The sequence below is a fragment of the Podarcis vaucheri genome (genome assembly GCF_965113315.1).
Source record: "Podarcis vaucheri genome assembly, chromosome: 8".
In the NCBI taxonomy this organism is placed as follows: Eukaryota; Metazoa; Chordata; class Lepidosauria; order Squamata; family Lacertidae; genus Podarcis; species Podarcis vaucheri.
In genome coordinates, this window is record NC_138766.1 from 94,502,892 (window position 1) to 94,524,087 (window position 21,196).

Here is a 21,196-nt window from a genome sequence, read left to right on the forward strand (position 1 = left end):
TATGTAATCTCACTGTATACAAGTTGTACAAGTGACAATAAAGAGCCAGTGTGGTGTAGTGGTTAAGAGCGGCGGACTTGTAATCTGGTGAACCAGGTTCGCTTCCCCGCTCCTCCACATGCAGCTGCTGGGTGACCTTGGGCCAGTCACACTTCTTTGAAGTCTCTCAGCCCCACTCACCTCACAGAGTGTTTTTTGTGGGGGAGGAAGGGAAAGGAGAATGTGAGCCGCTTTGAGACTCCTTCGTGTAGTGATAAAGCGGGATATCAAATCCAAACTCTTCTATTTCAATTTCAAAAGTTGGGGATAGCAGGAACTACCAGAGAGTCAGACTTGACTGGCTGCTCCACAGGGCAGGGTTAAGCTCCTCTTAAAGAAGAAGAAGTTTGGATTTGATATCCCGCTTTATCACTACCCAAAAGAGTCTCAAAGCGGCTCACATTCTCCTTTCCCTTCCTCCCCCACAAAAAACACTCTGTGAGGTGAGTGGGGCTGAGAGACTTCAAAGAAGTGTGACTGGCCCAGGGTCACCCAGCAGCTGCATGTGGAGGAGAGGAGACGCGAACTCGGTTCACTAGATTACGAGTCTTATCACTCTTAACCACTAGGAGCTGGGCAACAGATAGGCTTTCAGGATGAATTTGGGTGGAGTTCCTCTTGGACCACTCCAGTGCCAAGAGGTTTTTGGGTCTGGTCATGCTGGAACCATTCCTCCCAGTTCCTTTGGGCCACCCACCCTCCTCCTCCCATTCCATGGATTGAACCTGGGCTGTCGTAGACACAAAGCAGCTCAGAAGACATCTGCTGATGGACAGAGAAGAAAGGAACCAGGCAGACCTTGGCAAAGGACACACTTTGGACACAATCATCACCCAGAACAGAGTGCCCACCTTTAATAGCCAAGCACCCACCCACCCCTGCCCACTCCCCTCACACACTCGTGTTCTCCCCGTAGTCCATGTCGTCGTCGTCCTCGTACCTCTCCGGCGGAAGGTGTCTGATGACGTGACGCGTGGAGACATCCTCATAGTCAAAGAAGTTGAGGTTGAGGTTGCGGGCGATGCGGCGCCCCACGGAATCGAGAAGCTGGGGGGAGACACAGGCAAGGTGGGGCAGGTTGAGCAGGTCTGGAAGAATGGAGCCTGTTTTCATCCCTCCAACTCTCAAAGGTGGGGAGAGCCGGGCAGTGAGCCCCAGGGGCCACCTGAGGCCTGCGGGGGAAGCAGAGGGAACCCGTTAACCCTCAGCACCCCTTTTGCTGGACCTCTGCGGTTACTTGACAGAAAGGCCCTTTTTACATACAGATGGGAGTCAGATCCAAAAGTGGAAATGAAGACAAGGTAGAATCATAGAATCATAGAGTTGGAAGAGACCCCAAGGGCCATCGAGTCCAACCCCCTGCCAAGCAGGAAACACCATCAGAGCACTCCTGACATATGGTTGTCAAGCCTCTGCTTAAAGACCTCCAGAGAAGGAGACTCCACCACACTCCTTGGCAGCAAATTCCACTGTCGAACAGCTGCTGGGAAGTGAACTCCGTCAAAAGCAGTAGGAGTAGACTTCGGATAAAATAGCGGTCCAATAGCAGTCCATTTATTTATTTGATTTGATTTTTTGAATTTCTATACCGCTTTATACTTTTAAGAAAAATCTCAAAGAGGTTTGCTGCATATTAAATCAATAAAACATAAATAATACAACCTGGAGAAAGTCCAATATAGAGCATACAGTCAAAGCAACGTAACAGAAAGCTAAAATATTACCATTGCAGGGGGTTGGAGTAGATGGCTCTACGATTCTACGATTCCGTCATTCCGTGGGAAGGGTGATGTGAAACACGCCTCCCTTTCTCATCCAGAAATCTAACATATGGGACAAAGCCTGCCCCCTTCAGAAACGTGGCTTGCCCCTTCTATACACACACACACACACACACACACACAGAGAGAGAGAGATGTTTATGACGGATGACCAGAGGCTGCAGGGGGGCAATAGTGCTTAGAATTCCACGGCTAGATCCCAGGATTGGGGTGGGGTCAGTAAAATAGTAGGTCTTATCTGAGAGGGTTAATTATATTTGGAATGCAATCATAAATACAGTTGTACCTCCGGTTACGTAAACTTCGTGATACATAAGCCGCAAACCCGGAAGTATATTTCCAGGTTTTTGCCGCACACGCATGTGCAGAAGCAGTAGAGCGCTTCTGCGCATGCGCAGAAGCACTCTAACGCCGCATGTACATGTGCAGAAGCGGTCTCCCAGGTTGTGAAAACCTCAGGATCTGGCCGGACCTCCAGAACGGATCTCGTCTGGACTTCCGGTCGGCGCCAGCGCTAATGGCGGTCCTCTTTCCGAGCTCCGGAAAAGGACTGCCCTGCGAGTTCGGGTCTGTCCCGCTATGGCAAGCGGGGGACCCCTAAAATCACAGGCGCGGAAGCCTGTGAACGAGGAGATTCGGTGGGCACCAGGAGCGCCCCCCCTTTACCGCAGAAAGAGCCCTTTTAAAGGCTCTGGAACGACATCGGGGGAGCGCGGTGCTGAGAATCGCTACCCAGCCCGCAGGGTGAAGCCGCGTCGCTATTAGTGGAGAGCGCCGATTCCTTCCTGTAATTTCGGAAAGAAAAAACCCGTGAGTAAAACGGAACGTTTACTTGAAATTAAAATCTGGAAATTTGGCTGAAAACGGGGAGGTCAAAATTAAGGAAGTCTGCCTTCCCCCGACTGCATGAAAGTGAAAGCAACGAAACTTTAAAGCTGCATCCACAAGAGACATTGCTTTCGATTAATTAAACCTGACATCTGGACTTTAGATCTCCCCTCTAGCTAGCAGGGCAGAGGGGAGGCAAAAGAGACATTAGTAACTGCATGATCTATTTAAAAGAAAAAATTTTCTGCTGTCTCAATAACCTGAAACGGACTGCCTAATAAGACAATAGGGCACTGAACTGACTTTTCCCTGTGAAAGTTACATTGTGACACAAAGCCTGGACTGTTTGGCTACAGTATACCAGAGTAGGCTGAGACAGTATCTATTGGGAAACTGTGGTAACTTGTATTTACAAGCCTCCTGCTATACTTGTTTTAAACTTTCCTTCTTTTTTTCTTCGTATTTGGACATTTTCTTTGCCTTTGTATTTGGACATTTTGATTTGCTCCCCCTAGAGGGTAAAGTAAAGGCCGACACAGCTCAAGACAGTGGAACTTTCCATCGGGAAACAGTTCCCGTGGGAAACGACCTTGACATGAGTGGTTCACAAGAAGAGATAGCCACAAGAGCTAAGACTAGACAACAACAACAGTACCAGCAACAGCAACAGCAACAAAAGAAAAGAGGCTCGATCACAGGCGCAACTCCTGCAGGACCTACAGGAACAACAGGACAAGAAAAAGTGACAGCCGTCTCCATGGATGCTGTGACACAAGCCTTACTTAAGATAAACCAATCCCTGGAGACTCTAACAAAACAGACTTCAGAAAATACACAAAAATTAACAGAGATATCAGCAAGATTAGATCAGAACACAGAATCTATAAATAAATTGGTCAAGGAAAATTCTGCTACACGTAAAATTGCGGAAGAAGCTAGAGCTATTGCTGGAGAGACTCAAGAGAACTTAGAACCGATCGCCAAAAAGGTATTTGAACATGACGCAACTCTGGCTTTGTGGGAATTACAGAGAAAAGAGAGAAATCTGAAATTGAGATTAATTCCAGAGAACGAAGGTGACAATCTCGTGGAGTTCTTAACACAAGAGTTTGCTGACTGCTGGGAAGATCTGGAGGAAGACGAATTTAAAATTACAACAGCATTTAGACTGGGCAAAAAACAGAACAGAAAGACCCCGAGGGACTGCTTGATTACCCTTAGATCCAAGGAAGAAAGAGACAAAATATTAAGACTACATTTTGAAAAGGCCTTGCAAATTGGAAATTCAGCTGTACAGATTTTTAAAGACATCCCAAAGTATATCTTGGATTTGAGAACCTTCTATAAAGATCTGGTTCTTCTGTTAAAGAAGAATTCCATCCTCTTTAGGTGGGAATTCCCACAGGGACTGTCTTTCGATTACAAGGGAAAGAAGGTGAAAATAAAGACTATACAAGATAAAGAGAAATTTTTGGAAAGAAACCGAGAGGACCTCCAGAAGGGAACTGTGGACCTAATTGCAGAACAGACGAAAGCAATAGACATTTTGAATCTTTCGTTTGGACACATTCCACCACCATCAGAGGAAGAGCAACAACTTGGAGCTGTTGGAGGAGTACCAGAGAAATAACAAGATGGCTCTGCAATTCCTTAGCTGGAATTGTAATGGGCTCAATGTGCCTTTGAGGAGACAACAAGTTTTTCATATTTTGAATAGAGAACAACTGGATTTAATATGCTTACAAGAAACCCATATAACCAGAGCTCACAGGAGACTACTTATAAACAAAAGATTAGGACAAGAATTTATCTCATCAGACAAAGTTAAAAAAAGAGGAGTTGTCATATATGTAAAAGAGAAATGGGCTCCAAAAATGATGTTCAAAGATGAACAAGGGAGATATTTGGCAGTTGAGATACAAGTACAAGGAGAAAAAATTTTGATAGTTGGAATTTACGCACCAAATGATGGCAAAGCTGAGTTCTTTAAGAAACTCCATGAAACTTTGACGGACTATCTGGATTACAATATGTTAATTATGGGAGACATGAACGGTGTGGTCTCCACTAACATGGACAAGGCACAAAGACTGACAGTTACCAAGGAAGGGAGACTTCCTAAGACTTTTTTTGAAATGACGGAAAATATGGACTTAATAGACATATGGAGAACAAGGAACCCTCTTGAGAGAGAGGGAACCTTTTTCTCCCAAGCAATGATGACCTGGACCAGAATCGACCAAATTTGGATCACTAGTGGGATGGCTCCAAAGATTAAGAAGGTAGAAATCTGCCCAAAAACTTGCTCCGACCATAATGCTGTGAAGATGGAAATGAAACTTACAACAACTGGTCAATTTAGATGGAGAATGAATGACACCCTCTTTCGAGATAAGGAGATCCTTATGAAGGCCCAAAAAACTTTAAAGGACTATTTTGAAATAAATTTAAGGGCCAATGTGGAGAAAAGAGTGATCTGGGACGCAAGCAAAGCTGTGATGCGAGGTTTTCTGATTCAACAAAACTCAATAAAGAGGAAGAAACAGAATGAGAAGAAGGAAAAGATTTTGGAAAAGATAAAGGAAGGAGAGAAAAAATTAAGAGTAAAACCAAAGTCCCAGGAGATTTTAAGAGAGATTAAGTTATATCAAGTACAATATATGGAATTGATGAACCAAGAGATTGAATGGAAGATAAAGCAAATGAAACAAAAGACATTTGAATCGGCAGATAAATGTGGTAAACTTCTGGCATGGCAATTGAAGAAAAGGCAGAAATTAAATACAGTTACAAGTCTAGAAGTGGATGGAAAGAACATATCTAAACCTAATGAAATTAGAAATTGCTTTTTGAGTTATTTCAAAAAACTCTATACCCAAGGACCGCAAAATGAAGAAGATATAGACAAATTCCTTGACAAATATGGATTACAAAAAATCTCTCAGCAGAGCAAGATGGATCTGAATCAGAGAATAACAGAACAAGAGATAGAGGCTGCCATTCAGAAAATGCAATTGGGCAAATCTCCAGGACCAGATGGACTGACTTCCAGATACTACAAATCTTTGAAGGAGTGGTTGATTCAACCATTAAAAGAAGTCTGCAATGAGATTTTAGAGGGGAAAAAGGCACCTGAATCGTGGAAAGAAGCGTATATTTCACTCATACCAAAGACAGAGACTGAAAAGACCCAATTGAAGAACTACCGCCCAATATCACTACTCAATGTGGATTACAAAATTTTTGCAGATATTTTGGCAAAAAGATTTAAAAAAGTGTTGATGGAAAAGATTCATAAGAACCAAGCAGGCTTTCTCCCAAAAAGACACCTAGCAGACAATGTTAGGAATATAATAGATATTTTGGAAAAGTTAGAGGTGAACATAAATACTAAAGCAGTATTGATTTTTGTGGACGCGGAGAAAGCCTTTGACAATATTTCTTGGAGTTTTATGATAAAGAATCTTCATGGGATGGGGGTAGGCCAAGGTTTTGAGAACGGCTTGGGTGCAATATATTCGGAACAAAAAGCTAAGTTGATTGTAAATAATGTAACAACTGAGGAACTTAAGATAGAAAAAGGAACACGACAGGGGTGCCCAATTTCCCCATTGCTTTTTATTTCGGTTCTGGAGGTGCTGTTGAATATGATTAGAAATGACCAGCAGGTTAAAGGTGTACAGGTCGGAGCTAAACATTATAAGTTAAGAGCATTCGCAGATGACCTAGTATTGACTTTGCAAGAGCCAAACACTAGTACGAAAAAGGTGTTAGAAATAATCCAACAGTTTGGCCAGGTAGCTGGATTTAAGTTGAATAAACAAAAAACTAAAGTGTTAGGAAAAAATTTAACAGATATGGAGAAGGAGAAATTTCAAGAGGAGACAGGGTTGACGGTGGTCAAGAAGGTGAAATACCTAGGGGTTTATCTGACATCTAAAAATTTGAATTTGTATAAGGATAACTACGAAAAATGCTGGTCAGAAATTAAAAAAGATCTAGAAATATGGTCAAATTTGAAACTGTCAATGTTAGGCCGAATTGCAGTGATTAAGATGAATGTATTGCCTAGAATGCTATTCTTGTTTCAAACCTTGCAGATTCTTGACAAGATGGAATGTTTTAAGAGGTGGCAGAAAGATATCTCGAAGTTTGTCTGGCAGGGCAAAAAGCCCAGAATCAAATTTAAAATATTGACAGATGCTAAAGAAAGAGGGGGTTTTGCCCTGCCGGACCTAAAACTGTACTATGAGGCAGCAGCGTTTTGCTGGCTCAAAGAGTGGATGCTCCTCGAGAATACAGACATTTTGGATCTGGAAGGATTCAATAATGCTTTTGGTTGGCATGCATATTTATGGTATGATAAAATCAAGCTGCATAGTGCCTTTAAAAATCATATTGTCAGAAAAGCATTGTTTAATGTTTGGATAAGATATAAAGATCTGTTGGAAAACAAAACCCCTAGATGGGTGTCTCCAGTGGAAGCTAAAGCAGTGAAGAAACTCAATATGGAGGTCGGATGGCCGAAGTATTGGGAAATTCTGGAACAGGAGGGAGACAAATTGAAATTGCAAAGTTATGAGAAAATGAAACATAAGGTACAAAATTGGCTTCAATATCATCAAATAATGGAGTTTTTCAAACAGGACAGGAAAATTGGCTTTCAGGTGGAAAAATCAAAATTAGAGACTGAATTGTTAGAACCCAACACTAAGAATCTATCAAGAATGTATAACTTGCTGCTGAAATGGAATACACAAGATGAAACAGTCAAATCGGCTATGATTAAATGGGCACAGGACATTGGTCATAACATTATGTTTGCTGACTGGGAATGGTTATGGAACACTGGTATTAAATTTACGGCATGTAATGCCTTAAAGGAAAACATTATGAAAATGGTTTACAGGTGGTACATGACCCCAGTCAAGCTGGCAAAAATTTATCATTTGCCTTATAATAAGTGTTGGAAATGTAAAGAGACTGAAGGTACCTTTTATCACCTTTGGTGGACATGCCCGAAGATTAAGGCCTTCTGGGAAATGATTTATAATGAAATGAAAAAGGTACTTAAATGTACTTTCTTGAAAAAACCAGAGGCCTTTCTCTTGGGCATTGTCGGCCAATTGGTGTCAAAAAGGGACAGAACTTTCTTTATGTATGCTACAACAGCAGCAAGAATACTCATCGCAAAGTATTGGAAGACACAAGATTTACCCACTCTGGAAGAATGGCAGATGAAGGTGATGGACTATATGACACTGGCTGAGATGACAGGCAGAATCCGTGATCAGGGAAAAGAGACGGCGGAAGAAGAATGGAGAAAATTTAAAAGCTATCTTAAGGACTATCATAAACTTGATGAATGTTAGAATGTTGTGGTTTTCAGGAATAAAGGGATACAGTGATATAAGGCCAGAATACAGAAAAGACTAAGATGACAGAGGTTGGAAAGGAATAATTAGGAGTTGCTATAAAATTATGGACATTGGGATGCAGAAAGGGGGGGGTATGGGGGAGTCTCGGAAAAGAGGTTTATGAAAAAATGTTATGAAATTATACGTGTTTGTATGTCTTTTTAAGTGTTTGTTTGTCTTTAAAAATTTTGTAAAACCAATAAAAATTTTATATAAAAAAAAAACAGAACGGATCTCGTCTGCAACCAGAGGTACCACTGGACTGTTATATAGTTAGCGGTCTGTGTTTGCCTGAGCTTGAGTCTGGACTAAGGGATCTGAGCTCCTGTGTTCTGAATCGATACATGATATCCAATCACAGAGCATTTCAGGATTTGGGCCTCTGCCATTGGCCCTTGAACTCTTGAGTCATGATTTGCAGCTTGGAAGTTTAGACAGCCAATCACGTTGGGAGAGGGAGTGTCCCAGGCTTTCAGAAATGTATATAAGCAGTTACTTTGCCCCTGGTTCCCAGTGATGTAGTTCAACAAAGGTTCTTGCTGTTATCACTGTGCCTTGCCTCGTGGGAACCCACCTACACTTCAACTACCTAAAGAGCTACCCAGGAGACCGACAGGAGCAGCGCCCCCTTGAAGAACAAGAAAAATCAACATGCATACACCGAAGCACACATGCACACGAGAACCAACCACCAGGTGGCACATGTGAAATGTCTCTCCCTATGATCATAGAATAGTAGAGTTGGAAGAGACCCCGAGGGTCATCTAGTCCAACCCCCTGCAATGCAGGAATCACAACGGAAACACCTGTGATGGTTTAGATCATGCTGGAAAGGAAGTCAAGCAGCAGGTACTAGTGGTGTGTTGACGACAACCTAGAGAAACTTTGTGGCCCCATAGCTTTGTGAGAAAGCGCTGGATTTTTCTCCCATTGCAGGGGGATCAGAACATGGGAAAGGCTGGATCCGTCCCTGGGATCGTGGGCAAGCGACTCAGAGTGTCTTGAGGGTTTGCTGCTGTAGTTGGGAAATTTTGGTATGTCAAACGCTCTTGCCCTGGTACTTCGCCTGGGGGCGTTTGCCCAGTGAAAGGACTCGCTGTGTTTTGAACGATTGTTGCTGTGTGAGTCTGGTTTTAGCTAGTTATATTTTACACTTTCCTAGAGGCAGAGACCAAGAAATGGAGAACCATTCAGGTTTAGGAATCTGCAGGGCCAACCTCTTTACTGCAGTTGCCATTCGGATTGTTTTGGAAGGTGCTCCAACCATTAGGAGAGGAAGCGGAGTATCTACATGTATATCAAGCCAATAAATGCATCATCAGATACCCTGTGTGAAGCTGGACCTTTGGTCCTCCATCTGCCATGCATCTAGTCAAGACACAGAGCCCCATAACTGGCCCATTAAGGGTCTGCCCCATACCTCAAACTGGTCCGTCAGTGCAGCCAGGGTGAGAACCTCCAGGCGGTATCCATTGATAATGAGGCTGTAGTAGCGTTTTCCGTAGGCTGGAATATGGAGGAAGCAGAGTGTTACTATGGAGGCTGCCATTGCTGTGTCCGAGCTATCCTGGTCCAGGGTGCGGGGTGCAAAATAGATTGATGTAAATCACCTGTGTGGGGTAATTGATAAAAGAATTGGCTGGATCCCTAGATCCAAAGTGTGGAGCTATACACACTTTAGAAAGAGACCCCAGCAGAGTAATAAAATCACAGTATCATGCAGCACAGTGAAGCATGAGGAATAGAGGCTGTTTGACATTTTAAATATCTTGCTTACAGGGCTCCCCCTCTCTCAATAAACAGTTTTTAATCATGGGTAGGCAAACTAAGGCCTGAGGGCCGGATGTGGCCCAATCACCTTCTCAATCCAGCCCACAATCTGGGAATCAGTGTGTTTTTACACGAGTAGAATGTGTCCTTTTATTTAAAATGCATTTCTCAGTTATTTGTGGGGCATAGGAATTTGTTCATTTTCCCAAAAAAGGTCTGAGGGACAGTGGACCAGTCCCCTGCTGGAAAAGTTTGCTGACCCCTGGTTTAAATGCTTTACTTACAAACTCTAAAGGTCAGATTCATGTGTTATTCCATGCAGCAGCAAGAAGAACAGAGGCTCTTCTTCAAACTTCAGGAAGAACTTTCTGGCAGTAAGAGCTGATTGACAGGTTGTGAATTCTCCTGCCTTGAAGGTTTTAAAGCAAGGGCTGGATGGCCACCTGTCATGGATACGTTAGCTGAAATCCCCGCATTGGAGCGGGTTAGACTAGAGGACCCTCAGGGCCCCTTCCAATTCTATGATCCCTCTTTGAAAAAAGTTTGGCAGCAGTCTGATTGGTCCTAGAACAATAGAATCAAGAATGCAGCAGTCTGATTGGTCCACAGGAGTCACCCAATCCAGCTCCAGGTGGAAGAGAATCCGCAACCTGATTGGCCTACAGGAGAATCCCGGAAATAGCCAATCTCGTGGGGCCCATTGGATAAATAATGTATATAACGCAGACATTCTGGGGGAACTTCCATTCCTGAATAAAGAGCATGAAATCCACTCTCAACTCCGAGTATATTTCAAGAGGGAAGGCCTGGACGTAACAGGAGAGGAGGAGGAGGAGTTTAGCAGAGGAGGCGACAAGGGTGCCTTCTACATGCCCCCCCCCCGCCATGCTGGTGGTACCATCGGGCTGCGCTATGAGCCGCACGTAGATCTGATGCAACGGTCCCTCCTGCCAGAGGATGCCTTTGATGTAGAACTGGTAGACCTCCTTGATGTGGTTGATGATCAGCCGGCGCTTGTGGATGTTGCTGATGGACATCCAGAGTCCGGTCAACATGCCAAAGACGAAGAAAACTGTGAAGTCTTGAGTGCCCTGAAAGGAGAGCAAAGGGTCCAGGCAGAGAAGGTTAGGGGTGCCAGGGGGGAAATGAAGCTTAGAAAGAGGTCCATCCGCGTGAGAACCCTGATCCTCATCAAGGTCAACCCGTTGCCTCCAGGAATCTCAAAAACAGGGGAATGGAAGGCAAAATCTCTGCCCTACAGCTGCTCCTCGGAGCCAGGTATTCACCTGGACCGACCGGCGTTCCCCAGCCTGTTGCCGTCCAGATGTTTTCAACCACAACTCCAGTCAGGCCTGAGCCAAATGGGACTGATGAGGATTGCAGTACGAAACATCTGGAGGGCACTAGCTTGGGGTATATTGGTCCAGGCAATCTGTTTTCTCCACCCCCACCCCAAAAAAACCTGGAGAATCTCCTCCCCAGCTTGGCCGATTCCCTTGTCCGGATGTGGGAGATCTGAGATAAGTCAGCTCAGAAGGACCGCGCAGGGACGTCTCCTGATGAAACCAACCCAAGTAGTGGACGGGAGCAACCTTATCTGTGAAAAAGCTTTGCGCTCTCTTTGCAACGCTCCCTTTCTCTGTAGGGTTGCAGAAGGCCTTTACTGCTACGAGGAACCGCTCTGTTGGAAGGCATTCTTCAGACATGTCGCAGGAAACCTTCCCCCCAAATCATTCAGTTTGTACAAAGGTCACACACACACTCACACACTACATACGCTACGCTTCTGTTATAAATTCATAGAAAATCAACCATACATCAGATCTGCACTGTTCCACTTTTATTTTACTCCATGAAGGACGGACTACAAAATGGGGAAGGTTTGATACAGGGCAGCCATAATCCCTTGACCATCCCAGCACATCCACAGGAGCCCTGCCCAGTTGCTATGCCAACCCTGATGGTCCTAGACAGAAGACCATCAAGATCACAAAGAACTTGCATATGGGAGTGTATTCAGCATGGACTGGAACAAAGGACAATAATCAGCTCTTCCCTCTGGGGGCAGGAAACTGCAAAGTCCCCTTTGTCTCCTGGAAAGTACTCATGGGGAGGGGGAAAGGGGGAACCAGCCAGGTGACAGGACACTCAGGTTACCACCACAATTCCTCCTTCAACTCCTCCTTTCTATGATGTAGTTGTGATGTAGTCTTAGGGGTGTAGTTTGGGGGATTAGTAACTAATAAAAGTTGGGGTCTTCTTTTGCTCTGGGCTTCCATTTTGCTTCATCTTGTTTGATACGGAAAGGGGGGCATGCCTTCCTTCACCCTTCTACCGGCCACCAAAGGGTCTGAGGCGATGACCTCAAGGGCTCCCAACCCCACGTGGACCCCTCAGCCCCCACACCGTTACACAAGCACCACACTCTACCCTAAGCCCCATAAATAGAGTGCCTTTTCCCTTTCCTACACCGATCCGCTATTACGGGCGAAATAAGCCCAAATTCTTAGGCCTCTTTCCTGCTCTGTCTTTACTGTGGGTTGACCATACGAAGCTGTATTCCCTATTCCTTTCACTGGCTGCGTTCTACCCAATCGGAACCATGCATTCGCTTTGCAGAGCTAGCTCCGCGAGCTCCTGCATGCCTCATTTAACCTCTTGACAAGCTGCTGACGGAGAACAATGGAACCGTAACTTGTGAACTCATAAAAGTGTCAAATCTTGCTACAATGTATCTATTCTGTTTCCGACTTCAATCACCAATATAAATTGGACTAAAAAGGACTAAAATCTTTAGAAATTCGTATAAAATCAACCACAACTCCGATTTCCTTGCTTTTGGTGCCGATCAGCTCAGTCTCCTCAGGACTCCAAGACACCTCCCCTGCCTCCATGATCCCTCGAGCGAGGCGTCAAGTACTCAGGAAGACCCTAATCCGGTCAAATCACTCTGCCAAGCCCTTCCTCCGGGCAATGCCAGGTGACAGACCATGCATACATGGACCATTGTCTTCTCATCACCGGCACTCAGGAAGTGCTTATCTGTGCAGATCTCCAGCTCTGCATATTCCCCCCTCCCTCCTCTATATGTTAATCTGGTGTAATCCAACCTCTCTTTAATGTATTCATGGTGTTAATCTGATGTAACCCAACCTCTCTTTAATGTATTCATGATGTAATCCGTGTAACCCAACCTCTCTTTAATGTATTCATGATGTTACTATGATGTATTTTGCACTGTATTCTGGGACATGGAGGGAAGTTTCAAAAGTTCATGTCATCCCTTTCTCGCTGTTCAATCTCGCCTTGAACCTGTTGCGCAATAAACTTAGATCTTCTGCAGCTTGCTCCTGTCTCTGGCTGAGCTCATTTTCTTCCTCAGGGACCCGCGGACTTAGTCCGACGAGCTGGGTGGCAGAGCAGCCCCGCACCCAGATTTTACCGTAACATGTTGTGGGTGGGAGTCCTGTCGCGACAGTATTCAATAAAGGCCAAGCCTACAGGCTGCTGTTTTGCTCCAAGCTATCCTAGTTGGTGTCTTTGTTTTTGTCCAAGGGAGCCCTCGGATTTTTCCGTTAACAGACATAACGTGGAACCTATTGGCTGCCATCATGGACCTCACACTGGCCTCGAAATGGGCTCTGAGTGTTGCTTTCTTGGGTGTGGCCTGTTTTTCTACCGCTGACGCTCAGGCCAACTTCTCTGCAGCTTTGATGACCATAACTGAACCCCCGAGACTGTTGGGATACTGCCAGGGAGACAAAGTCCATCATGGCCCCAAGCCGTCTGCCGGACGATCCATCAATCTCCCGTAGGCACGCAGTATCAGCAATTAGCGACATGAGTTTCTAGAAAATATCTTGCCACATTCCAGAGCTCATGCACACTCTATCAGCAGATAATGCACAACAAAAGTCGCACTCAGGAGAGCATTATTTACAAGTTTTGTCCAGCGTTGATCAGAACAAAGAAAGACATGACTGCCTGTGTCAGTGTCTCCAGCAGAGAGAGTGAAACAAAAGCAATAGAAAACATAAACTTCCTGTGAACAGGAAATACGCAGACTCTGTGACTCACAGCCTGCTCCCTTTTAAGGTGGAACGGAAATATCCTAACAGAGACAACCGGCTCCACTCACTGCTAGGCATATAAATGTGGGGCCGGCTAGCAAAGGAGCCTGCTCCCGTGGGGGCAGGGGAAGTCCCAGCAGAAAAAGCTTCAAGGCGAGTTCAGCAGCAGGCGTGAGAGTTCAGCAGCAGGGTGAGGAGGCCAGGGCACCCCACTCTGCCCAACAAAACCCCAAACTCTCAACAAAGTCACAAAAAATTGCCAATGAAAAGCCAGCAAGGATAGAGGGCGGGAGGGAGGGTCATTTTAGGGGGTGAAATCTACCAATTTTTGCCAATTTATTCAGTGGCAGGTCTTTAAAATAAGTTCTGGGGTATTAGGAATTGAAATCTGCTATTCCTTTTTGTGACTGGACAACATTTAGCTCGGTAAGTCTACGTCTGATGAAAAAGCACATCAACTGCTTTCCGAAAACCAATGAATGCTAATTTTACCTCCTGAAAATGTCATGAAATGCTATAAATAAACAAAATAAAATAAATGCAAGCGCTTGGCAATCATTTTTTTTATTATTTCTATGCAATTTTATGCACCATTTACTTACCAAGCAAAATCAAATTATATTAATTTTAACAAAATATCTAATTTTTGGAATTTGAAAGTTGAAAAATTCAACCCGGTGTCCCGGTGTTTTGCACTGTCTGTATCGTGAGCTTACAGGTCAGGTGAGCCAGAGGGGTATAAAATGACTGAGGTGTATAAAATTAAGCAGGACATGGATATAGTTGATAAAGAAACACTAGAATTTGTGGACATACGATGAAGCTGAATGTCTGAAGATTCAGGGCGAATAAAAAGAAGTCCTTCATGCAGTGCAGAGTTAAACTGTGGAGGCAGGGATGGCCACAAACTGGGGCGTCTTTCAGTGGAGAAGAGGGGTTCTTGATGGCTCCTAGCCAGGGCTTTTTTCTGGGGGTACGCAGGGGTATGCATACCCCTAAGCATTTTGTGAATCTAAGTTTGGTCTCATTGAAGGGAGAACAGGATGCCATTGGCCTCATCCAGCAAACTCCAGACCCTCAACTTCACAAAAGAAGCACAATTGAGGCTGTGTACTTAGAATCATAGAATCATAGAATCCTAGAGTTGGAAGAGACCACAAGGGCCATCGAGTCCAACCCCCTGCCAACCCACTTGATTGCATCAGTTCCCTAGACGCAAAATGGGAGCAATGGTAATCTCCCTTACAGGACAACTCCCTTTTATATTCCTATTCAATTCTGTGAATGTACAGTGGAACCTCAGTTTGTGAACGATCCGTGCGGGAGGCACGTTCGCAACCTGCAGCGTTCGCAACCCTGTGCATGCGCAAAGCACGATTTAGCTCTTCTGCACATGCGCGAGCACCGAAACCTGGAAGTAACCCGTTCCGGTACTTCCGGGTTTCGGCGCGTCCTTAACCTGAAAATGCGTAACCTGAAGCATCTGTAACCCAAGGTACCATTGTACCTGGTAGTTTGTGGAGGAATTAGCTGGTGCCCAACTGCAAAGCGGTGTCAGGAGAGGCAAAGTCAAGAGAGCAGCAAGGGAGGAACGTGAGTATCAGAGCTGCCCTAGGTCCCAGCTCACACAGGACCAACGCCAGCCCGTTGTTATATACAAAAGTCTTTATTGAAGTTCAGTTTGTCTTTCACATCAGCAGCGTGCAGCTCTACGTCTGAGACTCTAGACCGCCGAAGCTCCGTCTGAATCTCCTCCCCCGATACACCAGTTTAAGACTCTGGCCTTGCTCCACCTCTTCCTCTGCTCTTTCCTCCGCTGGGTCCGCCTGTCCGCTGGGGTTTCGCCCTTCCTAGACTCTTCTGACGCTGAGTCCCCTGATTCTTCCCCCTGCCTCCGGCGGGCTTTAGGACCTGGTTCCCGATCCGGGCTGCCTGCTGTCTCGCGCGCCTGTACATTTGAACTTGGCGCACGCGCCCAGCCGGTAACCTTCCTCCTGACCGTTTCACTGCTCCTGTCACTGCTTTCTCCTTCGGGGGGGCTAGCTGGACCTGACACCTGGGACTCTTCCCCCCGACTCTGCTCTGGTGGGGAAGCTGGTCCTGATTTCCAGCTGCTGCTTTGGGAGTCCCCGCTGGCCCCGTTTCTGGTGCGTCCCCCCTGGGACCCCCCTCGCCCTGACCATCGGCGCCTTCTTCTGGGAATCTTCTGATTCGCTGGAGAAGCTCATGGAATCTCTCGGGTCACTGTCATACTCTCGTATGCTGCCCTCAGATCCTTCCCCTTCGCTCTCCATCTCCTCTCTCCCCTGTGCCTCTGTCCCCGAGCCCCTGACAGTGAGTTAGCGCAGTCGCACAGACACTTTGGGCCAAGTGACTAGCTCAATACTTTTACGGGAAAGCTGTGTTCCCACAGCGGGGGAATTGTGGCAAGACAAATACATCTCGTTGGTACCTGGTTATCAACAGTGGCAAGAATCATGTGCCTACCCGTGGTGATTTGAAGTGAAGTATGCTGAGACCCAAAGAAAGCAGGAAAACCACCAGTCCTTTCCAGATCATGTCCTTGTAATACTCCATCACAAACACTGCAGGGGGGAGGCAGAAAGGGCAAAATTCAGGACTAAGCCCCGCGGTGCTGAGCTACAGGCCACCCCAGCCCAGGCTGAAATGGCTAGGGCTGACCCTTCTTCCCAAGTCCCCAACCTCCCTCCCTCAGCCCAGGCCACAGAACCCAGAATTCCCGTGGCCAGAGCTGGGAAGCACAGAAAACACAAAATTAGAGCTCCTGATGCGCGTGCAATTGAAATTGTGTTTCATATTTCAATGACACAAAACATGCAACAGTGGAGAACCGTTTAGACACCTTTTTCTTTGGGTGAGCAAGCTAAGACACAGACTCTCCCTTGCTATCATGAAGATATTCTGAAACACGGAAGTTTAAGCAGCTAAGTTTCCCTGCCCAACCCCAGACATGCACATCTTGCATGAGAATAACTCTGGAGAATAGCTCCCTCTCCTGTCTTCTCCCGTGTCAGAGACAGGAATAGGGCTGGGTTTGTGGGGTGAAAATAGATCTGACCCATGTGTGGGAAAATTAACAAAAGTATAGGCTGGGTGCCTGGATTCAAAATGCAGTACTTTGCACACGGAGACAGCACCCAGCAGGGTTAAAAACACTCTTAAGTTAACCAGCAGCATAGTGTGGAATATGGGCTATTAGACCCTTCTACGTATCCCGTTTAGTCTGCCTTAAAACACATCCCCTCTCTCTACCCCTGTAGCAATGACACACACCGCTAAGTATGTTTAAAGGCTTTCCTTACTAAATCCAAAGGTCTGATTCATGCACTGATCCATGCAGCAGCAAGGATAACACAGGCATATTACTCTTGGGTGCAAAATGCACAATATAGTTTCAAACATGCCATCTGAACTTGCTGCAAGTTCAGACATGTCCATACTGGTTGGTTACATGGCTGGAAGAGGTAGGTAGCCGTGTTGGTCTGCCGTAGTCGAAACAAAATAAAAAAATTCCTTCCAGTAGCACCTTAGAGACCAACTAAGTTTATTATTGGTATGAGCTTTCATGTGCATGCACGAATCTGAAGAAGTGCGCATGCACACGAAAGCTCATACCAATACCAAACTTAGTTGGTCTCTAAGGTGCAACTGGAAGGAATTTTTTAATTTTGTTTTGATAGCTGGAAGAGAGTGTGAGAGAGGAAGAGAAGCACTTTCACTTCCTCCCTCAAGGGGGAGGCATGACTTAGCTGAGTCTAGGAACATGGCTCTGTTGTCTTAACTCCTTCATGCATGAAGTAGCCCTCATGCACAGTTATGTTTGACTGCAGTTTCCAACACTGGGGAGGCTGGGGTGGGGTGGGGAGATACCGTTTGATGGCTCCCTACGATATGTGCAATGGTTGCTAGAGCAGACTTCAAGTAGAACGGCGGCCCGTCTCAGGCAGTCCTCCAACCGTCCTCAGCACAATCAAGAAGACCCAAGAAGCCTCCCTAAGGCTTCGCTCCTCACCTCTGGGCTGCTGCACTTGGAACGGGAAATACTTGTTCTCCTTGAGAAGCTCAGGAAGGTTTTTCTCTCTGCTGGCAAAGCTGCAGTGCCAGAGGACCAGGGGGCCCTTGAGTATAGCCTTGGCCATCCTGCTGGGTCTTGAAGGGAGTGTCTCAGCACTTTCTCCTTCCTGGAAAAGAACTGCTGGGGAGAAGAGGGAGGACCCTCGTCACGTGCCGGACAGACTGTGGCTGCAACTCCTATCAGCCCTTTGTGAATGGTAAGCATTTGCAGATTCTTAAGGTAAAGGGACCCCTGACCATTAGGTCCAGTCGTGGCCGACTCTGGGGTTGTGGCGCTCATCTCGCTTTATTGGCCAAGGGAGCCGGCGTACAGCTTCCGGGTCATGTGGCCAGCAGGACTAAGCCGCTTCTGGCGAACCAGAGCAGCGCACGGAAACGCCGTTTACCTTCCCACTGGAGTGGTACCTATTTATCTACTTGCACTTTGAGGTGCTTTCGAACTGCTAGGTTGGCAGGAGCTGGGACCGAACAACGGGAGCTCACCCCATTGCGGGGATTCGAACCGCCGACCTTCTGATCAGCAAGTCCTAGGCTCTGTGGTTTAACCCACAGCGCCACCCGCGTCCCCTTTGAAGATTCTTACTTACCCCTTAAGAATCTGACTTCCTTTGCTTATAAAGACTGCCTCTGTCTTTCAGAGAAGGCGTTGCTAAGGAAAAGCCAGGACCAAAAACCAGGACCAACCAGTGCCCAAATTATTTCTGTGCACCTTTTCCCACCTGGTCCTGCAGCAGGTGTGGGACAGTCACGGGACGGCTTCCGTAGCAACGGCGGCCAACAGAATCCCTCATCCCCATGGAAACCGGGCAGACAAGACCACAGCTGCTGCCCTCTGCAGAACCACGGAGGAAAGTGCTTAATTCAAGGAGTGCCACACACGCACCCCGTGCCTCCCTCTTCACTTTCTCCTCCCCAAGAGCTGAACATAAGACCACCTCTCACCCACCTGAATGGGAAGCTTGCTAGAGTTAAAGTGGAATGTCATTCATTTATTTATTAAAAACAGTTGTATACCACTGTGCCATAAAAATACGTATCAAAGCCCTTTAAAGCAGTAAAACATAAACCAGTACAAAAAAAACCATGTTAAGAAGATAAAAACAGACATCCATTGACTATTGTGGAAAGATGTATTCTTAATTGCCTGCACAGGCCTGGCAGAACAGGAAAGCTTTCAGCAGACATATGAAAGTTGGCCCAGAAGGCACTCACTGAATCTCTAGTAGGAGAGAGTTCCACAGGACTGAGCCAATGACACTAAAAGCTCGCTAAAGGATTGTCAGGGAACTGACATCAGAGGAAAGGGAGTTGGTAGGGCTCCCAGAGACTGGGAGAGAGTCAGCAGCCAAAGCAGGGACCAGCAGGGGGAGCGAGGGGTCTCTGGAGGAGGATCTCAGTAATGCTGAGAGAGACGCAGCAGCCAAGGCAGGAAACAGCAGGGGAGAGAAAGGGGTGAGAGACACGTCCAGCGAAAATAGCGGGGAGGTGTCAGAAGCAACTGTAGGGAGACCCATACTTCGCCGGAAGCTGCCACGTCGTGAGTCCAGGAGACGCGTTTCCGTTAAGGAGCTTCTTTGCTGGAAACGCTTCCGCAGGCAGCCACTGTCAGACTCTACTAGTGACTAGAGCAGACATGTCTGAGGAGCTCTGTCACACACAGAGGTTTGTGGAGCCGCACAAACTCTGAGGGGGCACAATTTTAAGCACAAGCAGCTAATCATCCCCTGACAGCAGTCTGACAGTCTCTGTACGCTGCCTGTGCAGGAGAAAGCATCATGAGCAACCCAGCCGGAACCGGAGAGGCAGGGGTTGGAGCTGGTCCAAGCTTGGAAGAAAGGTATCAAGCTCTGGAGGTCCAACTTGCGCTGCAGACGGCGAGGCTCGAGGAGAGAAGGGCTCAGGATGCAGACAAGAAGGGGAGAACCACTCAGTTCCCCAGAAAGGTACCAGGATTGGTGCAGAAGTTTGGGGGGGGACCCCAAGGATTACCATGCCTTTAGGACAGAGATGCAATATGCCCTTAATGTGCAGTTTGATGAGTTCCCTGATGAGGAATCGCGAGTTGCTTTCGTAATTGGGCATCTTGAGAAGGGGGCGCGAGACTGGGTTCGACCCCTGATGGCAACGCACAATGATATCCTAAAGGACACTATGAAGTTCTTTCGTGCAATGGATATCATGTTTTCCAGCGATATTGAGGAAGGGGTGGTGCGCAGACAGCTAATGGCTTGCAAGCAGGGAAGCAGATCTGTCCGTGAGTACTGGACTGAATTTACCATGCTGATTCACAGATTGGGGTGGGATTTATCGGCGGCACCCATTCAGATGCTATTTGAAGAAGGTCTTTCTTCGGCTGTGAAAGACGAGCTGTCCCGGAGCCCCAGGGCGGTGTCTATGGATCAGCTGACCAAATCTGCGCTGACCATTGGAGCGCGCCAGGAGGCAAGAGCCTTGGAGAGGCGGGAAGGGAGAGGGGAACGTTGGAAGGAGTTCCGCATTCCAGACATTCCTGAGCCAGCTTTCCCGCCGGCAGAGCCGATGGAAATCGGAACAGCCCGCGCGCGTGCAGTTTCAAAGCCCAGTGAGGGGGCTAAGAAGGAGGGAAAAGGAGCCCGGAAATGCTATCTCTGCCAACAGCCAGGCCACTTTGCCAGAGTCTGCCCCCAGAGGAAGGAATGGCAAGGGATGGTGGGAGCTGTTGAGGGGGGAGAGCAGGGAGAAACGGAGCAGGTAAAAGCCAACGCCTGGTTGCCACCGTCAGGGCACTGCAGCCAGGCCAAAGAGCAGTGAAAGTGCCCGTGCCAGAAGCTCCTCGACCTGCTCTAGTGATTGAAGTGTCGCTAGAGCTGCAAAATGGACACCCCCTAAAAATAAAGGCGCTGTTGGACTCAGGCAGCTCCTGCAATTTTATGAGCAAGGAGTTTGCTGCTGAACACCAGATACAGACGATCCCTTTAAGCAACCCCCTGCAGGTGACCACGATCGATGGCAGGGAATTGTTGGGAGGAGGAATCAGCTTGCAGACCGTCCCAATGATAATGAGGGTGGCAAGGCACACAGAACTGATAGCGTTTAATGTGGCCACCTTGGGAGGCGCTCCCATTATTTTGGGAATGAGCTGGCTAGCCCTACATGATCCGCTGGTGGGCTGGCATCAAAGAGTGGTTTCCTTCGGTTCAGCACATTGCTTAGAACA

General features: G+C 46.8%; 1 protein-coding gene across 6 annotated transcripts; it reads right to left on the reverse strand.

The window, feature by feature from the left end:
• Nucleotides 1-868: 868 nt before the first annotated feature.
• TMEM249 (transmembrane protein 249) lies at nucleotides 869-19,271 on the reverse strand. 6 transcript variants are annotated; one of them, XM_082235940.1, is made up of 6 exons: nucleotides 18,588-18,772; nucleotides 17,939-18,118; nucleotides 16,393-16,490; nucleotides 10,734-10,926; nucleotides 9,486-9,571; nucleotides 869-1,086 (listed from the first exon to the last, which is right to left on the reverse strand). In XM_082235940.1, the coding sequence occupies exons 2-6, from the start codon at nucleotides 18,063-18,065 to the stop codon at nucleotides 931-933; spliced, it is 660 nt and encodes a 219-aa protein (XP_082092066.1). In that variant the 5' UTR covers nucleotides 18,066-18,118; nucleotides 18,588-18,772; the 3' UTR covers nucleotides 869-930. The 6 variants fall into 6 exon arrangements, with proteins under 6 accessions (XP_082092066.1, XP_082092065.1, XP_082092067.1 ...); XM_082235939.1 differs by having other exon boundaries at nucleotides 17,939-18,121; XM_082235941.1 differs by having other exon boundaries at nucleotides 17,939-18,121; nucleotides 18,720-18,769.
• Between the last annotated feature and the right edge of the window lie 1,925 nt (nucleotides 19,272-21,196).

Coding starts and splice junctions, on each gene's coding strand:
- TMEM249 (XM_082235937.1), bottom strand. CDS start 18,797: ATGGGGATGAGGGATTCTGTTGGCCGCCGTTGCTACGGAAGCCGTCCC. Junction 10,927..17,938: donor CCAAGTGCAGCAGCCCAGAG/GTGAGGAGCGAA, acceptor CTCTCCTTTCAG/GGCACTCAAGACTTCACAGT. Junction 9,572..10,733: donor GCTCATAGCGCAGCCCGATG/GTACCACCAGCA, acceptor TCCATATTCCAG/CCTACGGAAAACGCTACTAC.